The sequence below is a fragment of the Argiope bruennichi genome, chromosome 10 (assembly GCF_947563725.1).
Source record: "Argiope bruennichi chromosome 10, qqArgBrue1.1, whole genome shotgun sequence".
Classification (NCBI taxonomy): domain Eukaryota; kingdom Metazoa; phylum Arthropoda; class Arachnida; order Araneae; family Araneidae; genus Argiope; species Argiope bruennichi.
This window is the reverse complement of record NC_079160.1, coordinates 3403456-3425974: the sequence shown is the minus strand read 5'-3', so window position 1 is coordinate 3425974 and position 22519 is coordinate 3403456. Positions and strand designations below refer to the sequence as shown.

General features: G+C 24.9%; 1 protein-coding gene across 1 annotated transcript; it reads right to left on the bottom strand.

Annotated features, from left to right (window-relative positions):
- Positions 1–747: 747 nt before the first annotated feature.
- Positions 748–22447, bottom strand: LOC129989287 (uncharacterized). The gene is made up of 12 exons (XM_056097722.1): positions 22423–22447; positions 22248–22317; positions 20584–20632; positions 20277–20297; positions 19821–19843; positions 14658–14745; positions 10724–10872; positions 8511–8557; positions 6902–6991; positions 4951–5080; positions 2743–2901; positions 748–1802 (listed from the first exon to the last, which is right to left on the bottom strand). The coding sequence occupies exons 2-11, from the start codon at positions 22310–22312 to the stop codon at positions 2799–2801; spliced, it is 765 nt and encodes a 254-aa protein (XP_055953697.1). The 5' UTR covers positions 22313–22317; positions 22423–22447; the 3' UTR covers positions 748–1802; positions 2743–2798.
- Between the last annotated feature and the right edge of the window lie 72 nt (positions 22448–22519).

Sequence of the window (22519 nt, the reverse complement as noted above, 5' to 3'; positions counted from 1 at the left end):
CAGTATAAACTATATACAGTATTTTGTCTATGACACAAGAAAGAAAAAGAGATCTAAATACATATGTATGCATAGAAATCTTACACTTATTTCTTCAAACTAAACTTGCATTTATAGTTGGTTAGACTCGGAAGTATCCTCAAAAATTTAATATATTTTAAAAGAGTTTCCCAAAATTAAAAATTTAGAATTGTTAGCTAAGTCTTTATAAGATCTTATCTAATTAATCTAATCTTATTTGATTAAAATAATAAAGCACATTTTAAATTTAGGAATACATAAGATCCTAAATTTAAAATTCAAGTTAATTTTCAAGAGTTGCAAATTAATCTTGGGAATAAAAATTGGCACATTTTTTTTCTTCTAACCATGAATGCCTCAGAAGACTATCCTTTTTTTTTTTTTTTGAAAATTAAATTGAATGGGTTATTATTTCATTACTAGTATAAGTTTTGATAAGTTTAAATCAAATTTCAAAACAATGTAATATGTTTCTTTTGAATAACGTGTATGCATTTAATTATGCAAATTATATTTTCAAAAGGATACCTTCAATATCTTACTGTATGCATGTTGTACAAAGCACATAAATCTAAATTCATAATTTTTACTAGTATACAATCATTTTTAGTAAAACTTAAATATATTTCTTCAAAAGTTAAACACACACATAATGCATTAAATTAATATCTAAGATCATTATGATCTTCCAAAATTATTTTAATATCTGTTTTTGTAATTGTATGCTTTAATTTTAGTAAGAAAATAATTTAGCAAGAAAAAGCACCAATTATTTCCCAATTTATCATAGTCTCTTTTCATCTTCAATTGTTAAAATGATGAGTGATGTTTACAACTCTATATGGAAACCTTTGCTATGACAATTAGTACTTTAAAAAATTAAAGTTTAAACAATTAAATAAATACTATCTGTGTGACAAAATTAAAGGAATATAAAAAAATAAAGAAATATACTATGTTTTGAAAGTAAGAATAGAAAAAATGCTTTAAAAAACATAAAAACATTTATTTAGTGTCTATCATGTAAATTAATCGGAACCTCTTCAAAAATATATAAATATATACAGTAATTTTTAGCAATAAGAATATTTTTACATTAAAAAAATATGTATCAGAATATACATTGAAACAGATATTATCATGGTAAAGTGCAGATCACCTTTTTAAAAAAGAATGCTTGAATAATGATTAGATACACTTCTGGCAATATAAAAATAATCGCATTTGTAAGCATACTTCAATTTAGCATAATTACACCAGCTGATTTACATACGACAAGTTAATAATGCTACTATGCAGAAGCAAATTTTAAAAAAAATGGCAACAGAAAAAATACAGATATGATTAAATATAATGGCACATTTCAATCTTATTCAATTACAGATAAAGAGGTAGTAATCTTTAGTAACAGGAAACTTTGATTATGAATATTGTATCAACAAATGATTACTGAAGGAAGTATACATTATTATATATTATGATGAATTGCCACAAATATTTAAGTTTCAGAATAATTCATATAAATGAATCATCATTGAAACTCACAATTACACATATTTTTCACAAAAATTGAGCATATAAACGAACAGCTTTTGAAAAAGTTGCTGATGAGTTGATGAGCTTTCGGAAGATCAATGAAATTAGTTTTTAATCACAGCAGAAATATAAGGCATTAAGAGATATTAATTTCTTGGCGAGCTTCTTTTACATGGTGAACTCCAGCTGTCATAGAAATGCATGTTGGATAGATATATATGTCATTTCAAGCAAAATATGAAGTCCTAGAAAAAATTAAAATAAATTTTATAATAACTGTAAAATCCTTTAAAATAAAATAGTTTCTAAGACATGCAAAACCGCTTGCATCTTCAATATTTTTGCATTTCATAACGATACTGAAATATAATAAAAGTAATTTACTATTTTCCAGTCAAAACTCTTCCATTACTTTTAAGCAAAAAGAAGAAAAATTATCAAATCAAAAAAGCAATAAATTTCCAAGTATGGAAAGGCTACTAATTTGCTCACTTCGCTACTATTAAAAATATTATCTCAAAAGAACATATTAAAAATTATTATTATACTAAAAAGTACACTATACTATATTAAAAAATAGGAATATAAATTGACTTAAATCCTATTTATTTCTATTTCAAGGCAATGGATTTATAGTTCAAAAATTGTGAAAACTTAAACTACTACTATATAGTCATAGTACTTTAGCGAATATATTTATAAAATCATTTGCTATTAATAATCTGTTATCTTGATAAGTCTTTATTGAGAGAGAAACATTATATATCATGTGTAAATGTTACATGGACTGTATTATTGTTTCTAATCAATTTTCTTAATTTCCAATAAATACATTTTTTTTAACTTCTCAGTAAAGCTTACTAGAGGTATTTGCTCCAAGATATATTACTAATTTGATTACAATTTCTTTCAATGTTATTTTGCTAATACATCTAATTGATGGGCAATTTCCTTCCTCCAATTTCATTTTCATTGCCCTCCATTAAGATGCAGTTAAGTTAATTTATTACATTACAATAACATAAATTAAAATTCTGAAATAATTACATCAAATCTCTACATTTTGAGAGAAAATACAGGTTTCTCACATTCCAAATAATGTGATTAACATTGTAACCTTCAATTCAGAAATTAATGTTACCAATAAAAATTTAGGGAATATAAATTGTTATGAACCAAACTTACTAGAACAGACATCTTTTTTTGAATTCTGCATAAAATCTTGTTTATCTTGGAACCTGTCATCTATTGGATGATTCAGCTCCTTGTAGAGCTCCAGAAGTCAAGCGCTCTATTTCTGATATTAATCTCTCAGTTTCCATATCAAGCTGACTAATGTGAGTGCTATAAAAATGAAAATATAAACATAATAAAAATATATTATGAAAAGCTAATCATTTTCTGGTTTATTTAAAAAAAATTTAAACCATACGACAAAACAGAACTTTAAAAGCACAACAAGGCTAGCACCAAAATTAAAAAAAAAAAAAAAAAAAAAAAAAAAAAAATCCTATGTTTTTTCTGTACGTATATGCAACATAAAAGGAAACATGCGAGCAGTACTCATGTGGTAATAATAATACAGTGTAGTTTTAACGAGTGGATAAAAAAAAGATTCTTCAATAAATGTGGATTTAAACAAGATGTGATTTTTGAAACTGTAAAATTTTTGGACAGCATTCAAATATTTTTATAATATTCTTTACAAATATAAAATATACTGCTAAGTTTTACAAAAATAAGTCTCTATGTTTTGCTTATTTGATTATGCTTCTTTTGACGATGTGTTTTATTAATTGTTTAATAAAGATGAAAAAATATCCATACAAGAAAGTGCCCACTGATTCAGATTTTGGATTTTTTAAAGAAATGGCTGAAGAAAATTAGCAATATAAGAGAAGCAAATTTTAAGCAAAGTCAATTTATTCAGACAAGCATTTATAATATTATTACTTGTGACAGACAAATGCAACAGAATTTTTTTATTGAAATATAAGTATTTCTTTATGTTGTCAAAAGTTTTAAAGCATTATCTCAAGCACAGATATCTTGTATCCAGTGAAAAGAACAAAACTTTAATGAAAATTCAGAACTAGTAGCTACCAACGAATTGGCACTTTGATATTCTATATATGACTCTAAAAGTAACATCTGCTTAACAGCCAATAGATTTATGTTCATACCCAAAAGCTCAATGGATTATAAATGGTTTGCAAGCACTTAGATATAAATTTTTACAATCATTTTCACATGACATATTTTAAAAATTTGTAATTTTTATTTGGTCCATCCATCCTAATTTGTAAAAATAATTGTGTATCCAAACATAATATAACTTCTTTAACATTCTCAAACAATTATTGAGCAGTGGTATGCCTTAAAAATATTGAATTCCTATATCTTTTGGAGACTCCATTAGTTTGATTCACATCAATATCCATTCCAATATCAGTATTTTTCTGAGTCTCAGGTTTATAGGATCTTTAAGCTCTATTAAAAATGTCTAATGTTTTTGCTCCTTCTGTTATGCTTCTTTTGACAATATGTTTCATCAACTGTCAATTTATTCTGACAAACATTTATAATATTATCACTCATGGCAGACAGTTATTCTTGTATAGTTCTTTGTTGGTAATTTTTAAAATTTATGTTTGGTCCATCCATACTAATTTGTAAAAGTAACCATATATTCAATGATATAACTTCTATAACATTCTCAAGCATTTCTTGAGTAGTAGTATGCCTTAAAAATATTGAATTCCAATATCTTCTTGAGACTCCATTAGTTGATTTACACCAATATCCTGCAATAAGACCATTTGGTAATTTTGGGAAATGCAGTTTAAAGCTTCGTCAAAAACAAATTATTATTATAAATTTTTTAAAAAGATTTAACAGATCATTGAAAAAATGGAGCTAATCCATAAATAATAATGTATGACATTTTTGTACAATCAAAAGTGCATATTTTGGCTATTTCCCTATCAGTGAACATGTGAGAAAATACTTCCATCATTAGATGCACTAAAGGGTTTAATGAAGGAACAAGAAAGAACTTATTAATGCACATAAAAAATGAATGAATGAACTAAAAAGTTCGAAATCGGCTACTTTTTAGGCATCAAATTTGATGTTTCCGGACTATTCTATTTAGGAATTCTGATATTTATTAAAGGAGAATTTTAGTTCAATAAAATATCTGACCATTCTTTAACAAAATAAATAATGTAATAACATTTTTTTCTTTTTTGCATTTGAAACATAAATAGAGAAATATATATTACACTCAACTTTTCATAAATATTTAAAAATCTTTATAATAAATAAGAATCATTTCTTTATCTGTAATGTTTCTGGTCAAAAATTATTGAATTCCTCTCTGAGTTAACATACCTTGTGAAATGACCATCCCATTCAAGTTCTTCATTCCCATTGGACACTGGAGTTGAAAGCTCTGATAAACAGCTGGCTGTGTCTGAGGATGGGTCATCACGACCAGGTATATGAGTGACAGGAGATAGCCCTTTAAAGAAAGTGAAATTTCAAATAATAATAACAAAATGCATTGCAAAAAAGAACCTAATAAAAAGTAGAATCAAATATAATATTCCAAATATGAAAAAGGCTCTTTTATCGACAAAAAAATTCTAAATTTTAAAAGAAATTATATAAAAGAAACAACAAAGAAAAATATCATGCATTAAATCTTTAAAAACATAAATTAAAAATAAGTAATAGAAAAAATATCATGGTTTATTGGCAAAATACAACACTTTATATGGAATGTGAATTAGAAAATTGAAACAAAAGAATAAAAGTTTCAGCAAAAACATAAAACATACATGAAATAATTTTTTTTTGACAAAGGAAACATGTGTCAAGTTTATTAATATCTTTTTCCCTTTTCATGATTATTAAAGAAAGATTTTATTTTTTAGCAATTGCTAAACATTCTTTGTTAAAATTATGACCAATCAATGACTCAATTTGAATAGAAAGACAAAAAGTAGGTAAAAGAAACCAGTGAATTGCATTCTGAGCAGAAGGGGATTTCCTTAAAATTTCGGTAGAACAATCATTTTAATTTCAATGTCTGTAGACTATAAGCATTAGAAATAAATAACCTATGTAATTCATAAATTAAAATGAAATTTTAACTCAAGTCATTAGAAAAAATTAATTTTAAGAATAAGATAAATTGAAACTATTACATATAATGAAAAATTACAAATTGATTTATTCTCTAAAAATAATTTTTTAATCACTCGAACTCCAGCTTCACTGAAACTTTAACTTCTGCATCACATGGACTATTATTTTCCTCATGCAAACAAAATGCTGTTTTTGTAAATTTCTTTCAAAAACTATATATTTTCTTACAACCTCTCTTTCCTGCTTTCTACCTCCCCATTCAGTCTGTTGCTGAATGTTCATCCTGACTTGGATAAAGAATCTTTTTAAAACAAAAAAGATTCTTTATTAAGTCCTTGAATTACAAAGAATGAAAGTTATTCAAGAACACCACAACTGTTTCCTTAAACAATGTTAACACATGCGCACGCATGCACAAACACACACACAAACTTGATCTACAACTGTATAACTTCTTTTCTTATATGTTCATATTATAATGGATAGTAAATGATTCTATAACAAAATGTAGCATCATCTATTATATCACATAGGTTGACATATTTGATATGACACTATAAATGATGAAAGAAAGGAAGGAAGCAAAGAGAAGAAGGAAAACTGCATACAACTGTAAATTAAAATAACAAAAACTTCTCATTCACTTCAATAGTTGAATAGTCAAAATTTGTATTTCAAAACTCTACAGAGAATTATATATACAAGCAAAATTGCATTATACGCAGACACAGAGGTGATTGCAGTTGTTACACAATATATGTAAGTTTTTTTCTTTTTTTTTTTAAATCATAGTCTTAAAATAGGCAAAAAAGATAAATGGTTGGAACAATATATTTGAAAATATTTTAAATGATTTCTCCTACTGAATTTTATGTGCAAAATAGTAAAGTTCAGCATTACAAGTCAAATTATAAAAAGAAGTATTTAAACTTGTGATGACACTTTTTATAACTTTAAAATGAAGAACTTTTGAAATTAGGAATGCAATTTGATAAAAAATGACTGACAAAAATACACATTGCCTATACTACTTTCTTGACAAATTTCTAAGGGATCAAATAATATAATAATTTTGGGGCATGTAAAATAATAATAACAATAAATGGAATTTTTTCCACAAATGAGTTACATGGAAATTGGTTGCATTTTCAAGAAAAAGTAATAGAGATTTTTTAGAGTTTAACATACATACCATCTTCATTTTCCCATTCTAATTCAACAGAAGAAGATGGACTGCTACAACTTGCTTGCTCTTTTAGAGGCTTTTCATTAGAAGTTTCACCTTATATACATAAAAAAAAAAAAAGAAAGAAATTGAATAAGAATAAAAATCTTGCATTTCAGATTTAACTTGCTTATTTTTCAAAATGTTTAAAGGTAACAAAGAAGCATAAACAGAATGGCATTTATTTCCTATGATAGTATTTACCATAACAGACAAAAATTTATCAGTTGATTCATTATCTAATAATACAAGATCTTGTATGAATTTAAACTGAAAAGAAAATAATTCATTAATGGTTGATAATCTACAAAAGTAGAGTTGAAAAATGGAAATTAAGAAAATAAAAAATATTTGGATAACCCTTTGAAATGGTGCTTTATAAATTTGTAAATAACTAATAACAACAAGACAAAAATATTTTAATCTATTTATAAAAAAAATTCGGAGACTAAATTCTGAAATGCGTTAATGACAAAAATAAATCACTTCAAAATTTCTCTTCAAAACCAATGTAAAAATAAAATATGTTTTGTTATTTTCTATATAATGATTAACTTTATTTTATCCCCAGTCTCGATAAAAAAAATTAAGATATCAATTTACATGCTATAATGATTAATTTATTTTAGTAGTAGTTTTAAACAATGGGATTTTAAATTATGTATAAAATGAAATTAATTGTGGGGAAAAAATGGATCAGTTGATTTAAATACAAAATAAGTATAATAGGAATGAATATATATATATATATATATATATATATATATATATATATATATATATATATATATATATATAGCCACCTTTGGTGACCAGTTGTTCATCAGAATTATAAGCTGTGAAAAATTTCAATTGTTTCCTCAGCAAAATATTTTTTAATTTCAATTTTCTATTGATATACAACTTGTATCATTTACAAAGTCTCGCACATTTCTGTTTATTGCACTTAGCATTTCCATAATTATCAGTCAAAATCTTATATATCCAATTATATCACAGAAAAAGTATTTTAAACTGGAGAAACTTTTAAAATTGTTTTCACCATTGCCTGATTCTGAATTTAAACTTTAATTTTAAGTACAGCAAAATTTATTAAAAGAATATCATACTGAAACTAATTCAACATAGAAAAATAAACCAAAACTTCATATCTTAATCACAATAATGGGCGGGGGGATAGGTGGATGAAATTTTAGTGCACGATTGCAAAATTGGTAGAGTTTCACTTCACCAATAATATATATTGCTGCAAATTATGCTTAAAATATTTTTTAAATTAATTAAAGAAAGAAAGAAAAATTACATGGCAAAAAAAATTTGAATTTTAAGATGCTGTAAAAATAATTTTTCTATAGCAATATTTTCAGAAGTTATTGTAAAAAAGCACCAAAATTTCATTTAATTTTTAATTAATTAAGTTTTTTAAAATATCACTGCACGATGTACATTCCCACTTTCCAATGTATATACGTGCCAAGTTCATTAACTGTAGGTCAAATGGTCAGGTATGTAGATTACAAAAACATAAACATACATTTTCATCTTTACTAATACTAGAAATAAATATACATATTACCTTTTTCCTGTCCTTGTGATTCTTTGCTATTTGTATGAAATCTCTCCCTAAATTATAAGACATATGAATATTAATGCATTAAATTATTTTACACAGAAAAAAATGAATTGATTTTTTAAAAAAATATTTTTTTTATAAAATTAAAGTAATGAACTGCATTAATTCTAAATATATAAATAGTAATCCTACTTGAAAAATACAACAAATTAAATTTTTTAATAATCAAATTTCAGAATAATAGAGAGTTACTAAAGAGTGAGATATGAGATTTACTAAATGTTTTTTTATGATGAAATATTCATCACAAAAAAGTTTAAATATATTTCCAAGATTGCTTTCAGATTTTTTAAGTATTCAACCTCTATGGAATAATTTTGACAAATGTAAACAATTTACACTTCAAAAGCAGGTGCAGTTAAAACATTTAATTTTAGAATCAAGGAAAACTATTTATTTTGAATCATTTTCTAAATATTTTATAATAAAATCAATCTACAAAACTGAAAAATTGTTCATAAGATTTTAAATCCAATATAAAAAAAAAAGGTAAAAAGGAATAACAAGAAATTTTCCTACATTACAAAATTATTTATAAAATTCAGGATAAATCTTAAGGTGGAAATTCTAACTTATAAAATATTATTGCATAAGATTGAAAATGCAGTATTAAGTTCCAACATTATTTAGGAAATCATGGATGGAACGTTTTAGAATAATAAAATGAAGCTAATATAAGAGGATAAATGATGTCATATTATAATTGGAGATGCTATGAACAGAGTAAAGTTATGAAAAGAAGTAGGACTGATGAAAAGCATTCAATTCAGATGTTAAATTTGCATATAAATACTAGTGGGTTTCAATTAATTAGAGGCACAGGTCAGAGGAACAGCTGTTTGGAAAAAAGGTGTTCACTAAAGAATGTAATTTTCATATATATGGATCTAAAATTCATTGAATTTAAAATCTTCATCTTTAAAATTAAATGAATACCATTTTCTTTTAAAAAAATAATATGCCATATTTGATTGTATGAGTAATTTAGAATATCATGCTAAATTATCAATAAAATTAAGCAAAACTGTTGAATTTGTGGTTATATATTAGAATCTTTTTTAAATATTTATTTATCAATTTTTCATATTTTATATAAATTGCTCCTAGTGACCTCTTAAAATCTGCAAAATTATAGGTGCAATAAAAAAGTACTTTGATTTATATTAAATGATTTTCTTACAAAAAAATATGGCTTATTTTTTTACAGAATTATTCATCAAATTCCTTCTATAATACATATATAAATATTTAAATATGAATATTTCAAAAGCAAAACTGTAATTATCAAATTGAAATAATCTGAATTATCAAAACAAATTGATTAAACTAATTACATCAATTAAGAAAATCAAATGCAATTATTTAAAAATTTATAATTATAGTGATTAAAAGATATTATTTTAAAACATAACAACTGATGTGTTGAAATGTGTAAATAAATGAAAATATAATATACATGGAAATCTATATGTGTGATACCTTCAGATGCCCCTTTCTTAACTGAAGTATTATAAATAAAATTTGTCTACAGAAATCTAAGAAATGCAAATATTTCTCACAAATTTTTATGTTATTAGGTGTGAGCATATATTAGATAGTATATTTATCAAATCAACATACTTTTTACATTTTTGATAACAAAGACTTAATTAAAGTAATAGGATAATCTCAAACAAAATCAATATCAGCTCGAATTTAATTTGAATTAATGAATTGTCAGGAATAAATTTATCCAAATTAGACAAACTGTAATCTAAGACAAAATTCTTGCATTATAACATCATATGAAACTAAAAACATGGTAATTTCTTTATCTATAAATATATCAGCTTAAATAACATTTTAAATACATGAGCTGATTTTTGTTCATTGACAACATTTCAGTAGTAAATCATGGATTAATATATATATATATATATATATAAATAGAACTGCATCAATTAAAAAAACCCAGCAGAAATGCTTTACTTAGTTTTATAATTTAAAAATAAATCAACATTGGCATTAAATTTACTTCTAGTAAATATTATCACAGCTAATTACAATTAAATAAGTTATAAAGTAATTCTTGAATGGCAAATTCATTAATCAATCAAGATAAATGGAAAATGCTTATTTAATTTAAACTAGAAAAATATGTCAAAAGCTGTGCATACCAACGTGCAGTAGTATCCAGAGCTAATTTAGCTGGATTTATCAATTCAGTAGAATTTTCAGCAATCTGTTTTATTTTATCAGCTTCTTTGAAGAATTCAGTGGCCACAATTTCTTCCTGAAGTTCAAGTTCTTCATTATCAACACCAAGCTGAAATAAAGAAGTCATTCAATATTATAAATTAAATATTATATAAAGCTATCCAAAAACTTGCAAGAATTACTAGTGCTTTACTCCAAGCAATGATAAGAATCAAATCTCTAATACATGCACATAGGTAAGAAAAAAAGAATAATGCTATTATGAAAGAAATTAAAAAAACCAGATCAAATAATATTAAAAATCTATATGCAAATAATCAAATAAAATTGTTTCAAATACATGCCATACCATGACAACTAAATTCTTAGTTTTATAGCAGTTTTTATATTATAATATGCACTTTTTAAAGGGGAAATCAACCTATGAAGACGGATAACGTTTCTTTTAACTGAAGTACTACATCAGGGTCACCAATCAAATTTGAAAAAGAAATTTCTCATGTTTCCCTAGTAAATATATGCAATATAAGAGGAAATGCACAAAAAACACTCCTGCACTAGTTATAATGGAATAACAATACTCTATAAAATCTATCTAGTAAATATATTCTATCTAGTAAAATCTTAGGACATATGTTCATAGATTTTTTTATAATATTCTTAACAAATGTAAAACACTAATAAAAAGTCTATTTTTTTCAGAGACAGTAGCTCCACGAATAATCAAGTAACTTGTAATCACCATTCCAATATCGGTATTTTTCGGAGGCTCAGGTTTTTAGGATCTTTAAGCTCTATTAGAAATAAATGTCTAATGTTTTTGCTTCTTCAGTTATGCTTCTTTTGACAATGTTTTTCATCAACTGTCAATTTATTCTGATAAACATTTACAATATTATCACTCATGGCAGACAGTCATTCCTGTGTGGAAGTTCTTCGTTGGCATTTTTAAAAATTTTAAATTTACATTTGGTCCATCCATACTAATTTGTAAAAGTAACAGCATGTTCAAACTTGATATAAATTCTATAACATTCTCAAAAAATTCTTGAACAGTGGTATGCCTTAAAAATATTGAATTCCAATATCTTCTTGAGACTTCATTAGTTGATTCACACCAATATCCTGTAATAAGACCATTTGATAATTTTGGGAAATGCGGTTCAAAGCTTTGTCAAAGCATATTACAAATTTTTAAAAAGGATTTCTAAAGAGATTGTTGAAAAAATTAAGCTAATTCGTGAAAAATAATGTATATGACATTTTGATACAACTTAATGTACAATTTTTGGATATTTCTCTATTGATGAACATATGTGAAAACATTTCCACTATATCACTGAAGACATTAAAGGTCAGATGTGATGAGATAAGTTTTTAATGCCCATAAAAGTTCAGATTTAAATTATGGCTTTTGAATTAAAAAGTTATTTTAAACTTATTTTTGGACTAACATCTTTGAAATTCTCAAACAATTCTTGAGCTGAGGTATGTTTTAAAAATATTGTATTCCAATATCTTCTAGGGAATTTACTGGTTCATTCACACCAATATTTTGCATAAAATTCATTTGGTATGTTTGTGAAATGAGGTTCAAAGTTTCATCAAAGCATATTACAATTTTTTTTAAAGCTTTCTCAAAAGATCATTGAAAAAAAAAAAAAATGGAGCTGATCTGCAACAAATAATGTATGATATTTTTTTGTACACTCTAATGCATATTTTTTGGCTATTTCACTAGCAGTGAACATATGTGAAAATATTTCCAACATTACATGCATTAAAGGATAAATGTAGTGCAACAAGTTTTAATGCCCATAAAAGTTCAGTTTTAAATGATTGTTCTAGAACTAAAAAGTTCGAATTCCGCTTCTTTTTGGACATAAAATTTGACATTTCCAGTCTTTGCACATCATCTTCTCTTGTATGTCTTTCAGATACAAAGTCCTATATCAATGATGACTTTTTTTAACTGGCACATAGCTTTGTATGTCTTCATTTTTTGACATGATTAATATGTGCCTGTTTTGTCTTATTATTCAAACTTATTATCTTCTTACAAAGCAAGCAGAACTTAAAATTCCTTGTACTTTCCAGATTTTTATAGAAATTTTAAAATTTCCCCCTGTTTTTTAGATGACTTTTAAATTTCCTGTATTTTCTTGGAGCCATGGCAACTATGTAAATGATTAATTCATTAGGATAATCATTTCTTATTTTTGAATCATTCTCAATGAATAAAGATTAACAATTAATTATGCTTTAGGTATGCTATCTGAAAATTGAGTGATGCAAAATTATTCATTTAAAACAAAACAAATGGAAGAAACCAGTACTATATACAGATGTTATAAGTAGATATTTTTATTGCATATTATCTAATGTAAAAATCATTGAGCACTGAATGCAACAGGTGATGTAATTCAGATTACAGAATAAAAATTGTTTTGACAATATCTTCTGAAAATATTATTGTAAAAAAATTATTTTATTTACTTTAAATCAAACTCCATTTGTACATTTTATTTTTTTATGTGCAACAATTGTAATTAAAAAATGGTCAAGAGTTGAAACGACAAAAGTAAAATTTCCGCAAAGATCTTTTTCTTTTTTTTTACATGATAATTAAAATATATATTATGCATTACAGTTTTTGATTATTCAATCTCTGATCATTCCTTCAAAAGAAAGCATTATTTTTATTTACTTATATTCCAATTTGAAGATTTTAGAAAGATTCAATGCACATAGAATAAAAAAAAAAAAAAATATTATTGATAGGAATGCCAATAAATTTCAAATAGTTAGAAACCAATGATTTATATGCAATAAATGATCAAATGATTTTCCCCCCCTGTAAAACAATTCTTCACTTAAATCTAAAATGTTTTCAAATTTTGATTTAAAAAGATATTATTCCATTATAATGTTATGCTATTGCTTCTTTAAAGTGGATTGTCTAAGAAAATATTAAGAGGATGCTGTGAAGCTCTTATTGAGTTCATAGATAACCTTTCAGATGTTTTTCAATATCTGCAATATGTAGCATGATTAAATTAAAATTTACAAAATAATTCTTTTTAATTACATTTTTCTCTATTTTGTTAATCTCTATTTTATTAATCAATGTATTTTTTTCTTACCTCTTTTTTAATATTGGAGTTAATGAAAAAAATTTCTGATAAGAGCAGGAAAACAATGAAACAATAAGCAATGATTTTTCTTAAGAGCAGGAAAAGTTTAAGAAACTATGTTGTATGCTATTCTATACTTTTCACTAGTATTTTATTAATATATCAATCAGTAAACATATAATAATACTACATTTAAATTAGCTTTTAATAGAATATTTATGGCAAAATCAACATCATGAACTAAATCTTAAATTCATTAAAAAAAATTAGTAAATGAAAACAACCCAATGGAAACAGCTATTCACATTTTTCAAAAAAATCAAAAATTGCTAAAAGTTTGATTATATTTTAAGCGAAAAATATGAAATAAATTTAAAATTAAAACAGTGTATTTGGTTTTTTTATTATATATAAAAATTATAAAAAATATAACTGCATTCAAAATGTTAAATAATAAGGATAATACAATATCCAATTATTTATATAATACTGCTCAGTAATATTTTACAGCTTGAAAGAAAAACCGTTAAAATAAATAAAATAAACTTTAAGTCATAAGATTAATTGGGATGCAGTTTAATTAAAAAAAAAAAGAATCAAAGGATGCAATGCTTATGAAGTCAATAACATATGCCAGAATTACAATTAAATATAGTTATAATTTATTTCAGGGATTAAATTTCTCAATGATAAATGTAAAATAAAAAATCCAAAAATAAAACATAGGTAGCTCTTGAATTTTACTAAAGAATTTAAATACCTGATATAAAACATCTGAATCTTCACTTTCTGAATCATGCAGTAATGAGACATCACTAGAAACTAGATCTTTTTCAAGTGATATTAAACTGAAATTAATATAAAAGTAGAACTAAGGAAAACAAGATCTAATGAACAAAAATATAAATACATGCCAACATGCTAACTAAATAAGAAAATAGGCAAATGAGAAAGGTTACATGATTTGTGAGATTGCTTAAAATAAATAAATAAACAATATTACTTTAATAGACAACAAACTAAAGGAATCAAGATTACTTCTATTAAAAAAAGACACCCTTTATTAACACAGATAAGGAGAGTTATTCATATCTGATAAAAATGGTGGCCTGTTTTTTTTAAAAAGTCAACATGCATTATTTAAAAAAAAAAAAAAAAACTTAAACACTCTTAATAAACAATTTTAAATTATTTTATATGAAATAATAGTAATATCCTAAATCATATAGTCTGTAATATTTTAATTTGAATAAAAAAGATAGCTTGCATTTTTAGAGCTATTAAATCTATCACTGATATTAAAAATTTTATGATACCAATTATATATTGAGATTTTGAAATTTTAATGAGGGATTTGGTTAAAAAAACATGTCAATGGAAAGATGAATGAAAACAAAGGAACGCTAAAGAGAGAACAACACAAATTGTTGAACAGAACGGCATGATGACAAAATGACTTACCTGACTTCTAACACAGCTCAACCATGATGAGATGCTAAGGAAAATTTCAATACAATGAGAACATATATCAATACAACACAAAAGCATGCAAACAAACAAACAAACAAAAAAAAACATAGTGGCAACAGAAGGAAAGATCAAGCACTGTTTTAAATGAAATGTTTGACATTAATTATCAACTGAAAATTCTTCATTTTCTCAATGTTATTTCACTTTTTCTACATAAAAATCTACATCTACTACTAAAATAAGTACTATTAAATATTTAATGGGCGAAACTAAATATCTGTATATTTCATTTGAGCACAGAACAAATTTTAGAATATTAAAAAAAAAAAAAAAAAAAAAAAATAAAAACATAGATATCTATTTTGCAAACATTTTACTTATATACAAACTTCAATGATCTCATTTACCAAAACATGAAATTATCGAGAAGTTTTAGAATATCTATCAAATAGGCTGAATGATCAATTAAATTTTTAAGTTATTTTTTTAAGAAAGAAAAGAGCACAACTATTTAATCACGGTGTGCAGAAAAATGCCAAACAGGACTACAAGCTGCAAGAAAATTTTAAAAAAACATGAGCACAGATTTGGTTTTAAAGATTTTTAAAAACAAGGCAGTACGACAAGTCTTGAAAGCAAACAATTGTAGAAAATTATACTTAAGATGGGGGGGGGGGGGGGGTCATTAAAAAAAAATTGGGAAATACTAAAAAAAAATTATTTACAAAATAAAAAAATTCTGAATGAGTAATTAAAAAAAAACAATCTTGTCCATTAATCTTTAATATATATTGGTAATCTTTATTAAATCACCCAGTTTGTCAAGCCGGTTTTCATCTTACTTCTAAGTTTTGTATCAAGAAAAAGCATATTATTAAAGCAGTTAATGCACCCAAACTCTATTCCATAAATCTTTCACCACAGAGACATTTATTTCACTTTATTATTCTAGTCATTTATTTCACTTTTTTGTTCTATCTTCACTATGATACTTCATGTATATTCATATATAATATTCAATATCAATACAATTGTTCCATTAATGTTTATGAAAGGCTAGGTAAATTAAAAAAACAAACAAACAAATGATATACGTTTCTTACTGGCAACCAAAAATAGTTAGACATCTTCCTTTTTAAAATAGTTTAGACATCTTCCAGAAACATCTAGCCATAACAAACTATAAATTTCCAGAAACTATTGAAAAACTTTCAAAATTTTTAAGAATGATGAACTTTTATAAATGATACTTGAAAGATGCAGCTAATACTCAAGCTCCTCCCTTAAATGAATAATTAAAACAATGCAAGTAATAAAAAGATCAAAGGAAAATTCAATGGATGGAAGAAGAAAAAAAGTAATTTGAAAAATGCAAAGCATACACCTTTATTAACCTTTCCTAATCTAGATCTATCAACAGCTTTATATACAGATACCTCTAACTTTGCAATTGTATGTGTTCTATGATGATGTCAAGACGATTGGAAACCAATATCATTTTATTCCAAAGAGTTGAATGACACTCAAAAAGCTGATAGCATAAATGAATGGGAACTTACAAGTAGTCTTTCCATCAAACAATTTAAACATATGTGAGAAGGATGCAAATTTACAATATTTAAAAATCATAAGCTAGTTTTGAACATTGTTTATAACAAAATTGTGGATGAACTAAAGAAAAATTAAAAAATTACTAAATAGTAGTGAAAATTAAAATTTTATGCAATATGCACTACCTTCTGAAAAATAATCTGGTATGATTTTTCAATTTCAAATATTCCACTGTTCATATCACAACCATTTAAAATGAAAATTTTCCACAAAATGCATCACTTGAAACAATCCGGCATCAAATCATCAATGCAGCACCATGACTCATTTGGAAGAATATTAAGAAAGATGGTTGAGAATAGGTTAAAGCTTGCATTAGTTACCAGAAAAATAAAATTATTCGACACATATATTCCAAATTCAACTCGTTTTGAAGAATTTGATAAGAATTAGTATAATTCATATTTATATAATTGAATCATACTCAATATTAAATGGGAATAATGTTGAATAGAATAATGCTGGATGGAAGTTAGACTGATAGAGAATACAACCACAGAAATCAGTCATAAAAGCATTTTATGCAAACTGGAATTGTTGCCTTGGAGTTCCTTACAATGTGCTCACAGACAGAAAAAATCTCTGCAGATCAGAACTTTGGGTATTATTTGCAGAACTGAAATGCAAATAACAACTTCATACCACCCCCAAAGCAATAGAAAAATTGAAAAACAACACAGAATATTAAAATCACTGTTATAGCTCATAATTCAATCAAAAGGAGTGATTCTTAACCAACAATATTCTTTGATACATATACACACATTTCTACATGATGATATCAACTGTTCCATTGCAGAAATGATTTAAGGTAAATCATTGTAGTCACCCCAAGAATTCTTTTAAGAATCAAAAACTAAACTAAGCCAGATATCTTGACTAATGAACTAATAAACAAATGGAAAAATTGAAACCAAATGAAAGCTAATGTAAAAGAAAAAATTATTTTTCCCATAAGGACTTAGATTCAGATTCACATGCCTTTGTCAAAATGAACCATGCCAAGAAAACATTAGAATCCTCTTATGAAGGACTGCCAAAAATGACAAGTATTATACAGTGAGAATTAAAGGAAACGACACCAATGTTTTCAGAAATGGATTGATCCACGCTTTTTTGTTAGCTTCAGAAAGATGATTCTCAAAATTTAACAAATAAAGGAAAATGAAACTTCCCATTAAACAAGCTGGAAATGGCGAGATGAAGGATTCAAAATTTAAAACAGCATATAGTGGGAGAATAATTACTTTTCTAGGATGTTATTAAGATTATGTGAACACTTGATTCAATAATTATAAATAATTTAAAAATAACATTTTATATAAAGTTAACATAAGTATTCATATGAAATTAACAATTTTTCTCCTTGTGCCATAATAATGTTACTTAGGAGAGGCGTAGTATAACAAATTCTACAAATCATATAAGCTTTGTTTCGACAACTTTATGCAAATTGAGAATGGAAACTTTATAATAAAAATATTCTAAGAATAATAATGCTCAAAAAGAAAGACGTCTTTTGAAAAGTTACTTTTAAAATAGAAAAACAATGTTTCATATAACCAACTGCACAGAAGTTTAGTTATTGAGAGATCAGATGACATGGGAGAGGCATTGAAAAATCAATGAAAGCTGCACTAGCAAAAGTCACTTTATTAAATTTAAAGTTCAATAACTGTATGAAAAAATTTTATCTTAAGAGATGATAGGAAAATTCGCTTATTACTTAAATATATACAGACATACTTACAAAAGAAAACCCATATAATTCTTTAATAATAAATATAATATTTCTATGCTTATACCAAGACAAACTTATATGACTGATTTTTTGACATGCTTTTCAAAATCTTATTTCAAAAATTATTTTAGAAAATATTTTTATTTTATTAATTATTTACAATTTCTATTAATAATAAAGATGAATGAGTGAATATATTGAGACTATCATTTGGCCTGCAGCTGCCAAATTTGGCACTTACATATCTTGAATATTGAGAATATGCACATCAGAGCAATTTTTTAAACATTTTATTTAATTAATAATTAAGCTATAATTTGATATTTTTCCAAAAATATTGTTGCTTAAAAATGACGTTTCTGTGAATTTTAAATTCAAAGAAGTGTCTTTTTTATGATATCAATCTAACGGTTATGCAAAGGTTTACTGAATTTTGGCTTAAAATTCAATATTAGTTTTCTTACCTAATTCCTAGCAACAGATTACATTGTTTCTATGCCACTTAAACCATTTTCATTACTTCATCAAATGTTTAATTGTAGGATTTTCTTCCATTGTTGAAAATTAAAGTAGAAGAATTCTGTTTAAAATATATATAGGAATGAATACAAGACAAATTGAAAAGTGAAGTTACAATGCTAGGAAAATTAGATGATAGATGAACCATTTATGTTTTTATTAGCGCTAAGATGTTATGAGACTAATTCCATTAGAAGAATTCATACACACATTAAATAGAACTTAATTAAGACAGTTTAAATAGCAAAGGCTTAGTAGGCAATTTTGACAAAATTATGGACATGACGTTAAACCTATATGCTTTATCTGATATCAAACATAATCAATATTTGCAGCAAACCAATTGATCACATGAAGTGATTAGTCTATAAATACACAAAATACATAAAAATTTCAATTTATTATATAACAAACACTATTAAAATCTGAATATACATTCTTTTCTTCCTATTTAAAATACTTTGCTTCATTCAAAATTAAAACCAAAATATTCTTCACGATCCAAATTGAAAATTTCCGAAATTTGAAACTAACAAAAAATATTTATTGAAAATATTAGAATAAAAATTTATTTATTTTTACCTGAGAGGTCTTGGAGCTGCTTGCTGCAAAACAAATACATATACATTATTTTTTATGACACATAATCTATATATATATATTTAATATTATAAAGAAAAACAAATAGTAAAAACATAGCTTGAACAATTAACAAGGGAAAATATAGGTAACACAATAAGCAGCAATAAATTATAAACAAAAATGTACAAAAAAAATTACAGTTTAAAACATTTCAAAGAGTTTTCAATAAACAGAACGAACTATTAAATGAAGTAGCTTTCAGAATAAAACTCTTTTCTCCTAAATTTTAAAGGTACTAAATGAGTATTCAATGCTTAATTATGACTATTTTTTACGATACAAAATTATGAAAACTATTCAAAATATCGTTTAAAGTTTTCATTTAAAATAAATAATTACAAAGTCAATAATATTTGGAATTAAAAGAAAAGATGGGGAAAGAAAAAAAAAACTTACTTCATCTAAAAACATGTCAAACTGTAAAATAAAATGAAAAACCAATCACATATTGTGTATACAAAATATTAACTATTCAACTTCATTTTAATTGATTTATTATAAAATGCATATAAAATTTTTCAAAAAATACTTAAGGAATTGCTAAAATATAGATTGCCATTTTAAGTAATTTATTAACTCAATCAACATTTTCATCTCTAATTATTATTTACTATTTAATTTAGAATTAAAAGTTAACTTGGCTGTAAATTATAATCCAATCAGAGCATGATTGTAAATATTTTTTTTTTTTTTTAAATCTTACATCAATTAGCCTGTCTCGGTCTTCAATGCCAGCATTCAGCCTCCAACAACTGCAAAAAGATTATAAAATACATTCAAATGATTAATAAAATAGTCAAGTATTACTAATGATTTTAAAATAATTAATTGTAGATAAAATGAATATGAAAGGTAAATTATTATTAAAAGGAGCATGTTAAACTCACATCCCTTATCTCCTTTATAACCAAAAACAAATATTTTTGTAGCATGCCAAAATAATAGAGTTGCAAATATTAGGTTCATATCAATTGCCTCCTCTTACATTAAAAAATATTTTACAATGAAAAAATAATTCAGAAAAAAAATCTTATTACTGAACTGATGTGTTCAAGAAATGAACTGCAAAACATCAAAAGTTTCCAGGAATAAAGCTACTTTTCTCAATTACTAAAACAATAATTAAATAATTTCAAATACTACCAACCAAAATAGAATGGAAACAATCCACGAAGTTCGTTATGAGCAAATTTAGACTTATATATAGTGATAAATCAATTAATTAGAATCTCAGAATCAACTTTGAAACCCCATTGGTCAAAATTTCTTTAAATTTTGAATAAAAACTATGCAGCATACATTATATATATATAAAAAAACAATTTAATAAATTTTTAAAAAAAGGAGGGGGGAAAGGGATACAGTAGGTCAGCCATAAAATCTATAACACTAATAATAGATTAAAATTACATTATTTCCTTAATTAAGTCCAAAATTCTTTCTATACACATAAATGAATATTTTATTATATTTGGAATACATACACTTGCACAGCATGTAAAATAGATATGGGCAAATAAAAATTATAGTTAATCTAATTTGAAGAGAATTTTTAAATCTAATAAAAAAAATTAGTACTTTGCATTGTACTGGAAAAATTCCTTCTCATACTATCATAATAATCATTAATCTGAATAAATTCATGAAGAAAACTAATTAAAATTGTTTGGCACTTATTCATTAATTGTAAATGATTGGCGATTCTCTAACGAAAATAAACAACAAACAAACAAACTTTGTATTAACAATTGTATAATGCTTGTTCTTCTAAACTTTGAATAAACAATTGTATAATGCTTGTTTTCTTCTCATAACGCTCATAGAATTACAATGCCAATTTGATTTTTATGCTGCATTTGGTGAGTCTTTTTCACTGTTAATTAATAAGTACCAAATATTTTAATATTTAATTAAATCTACAAGTACAATTTATAATTTTAAAACGTACAAACACAAGATTCAGTAATCCAACAGTTGAGACAGTAAATGAATTTCTGCAAGTCTTTTCTGCTTGACATTTTTTAAATAGTAAATATATATATATATATATATATATAATGAAATATTTTAATAATTTTTTTTCGATTTATATTTTAAATAAAAAATACTGGAAGATTTTGAAATGATCAGTAATCCGAAATATAACAAATAATGTTGCATCAGTAAGTACAGAAATACAATAAAGTACAGCAATGTTAAGAGTTAACAAATACGACAAAAAAAAAAAAAAATCAATGCTCATAACTTCAAAATTTCTGACAATTGAAGTCGAATTTAAAATAAAATAAAAACTTTTTTTGAGCAATTTTATCACATTATATGCATCTGTTTTCAAATGCTCAGTTATAAAGGAAACCAGGGACATACCTTAAGCGGCTGACTTCTGTATAACATCGACTCATGCATAAACCCATTTTATTATTTAAATGCATTAAAGCTGAAAAATAAAATTAGAATTAATATTCATTTTTTTTAGATTAATGATTAAGATGTGAAGATTTCAAACACAGCAGAAACTCCAGAAAACCAACACCATTCGTACTTAAACGCCGGTGAAAAAAATAAAATATGAGTCATTCGAAAAGGCGCAGACGAAAACGTTAAAACAAAACAATTGTTAAAGTTGCCAATATCTTTAG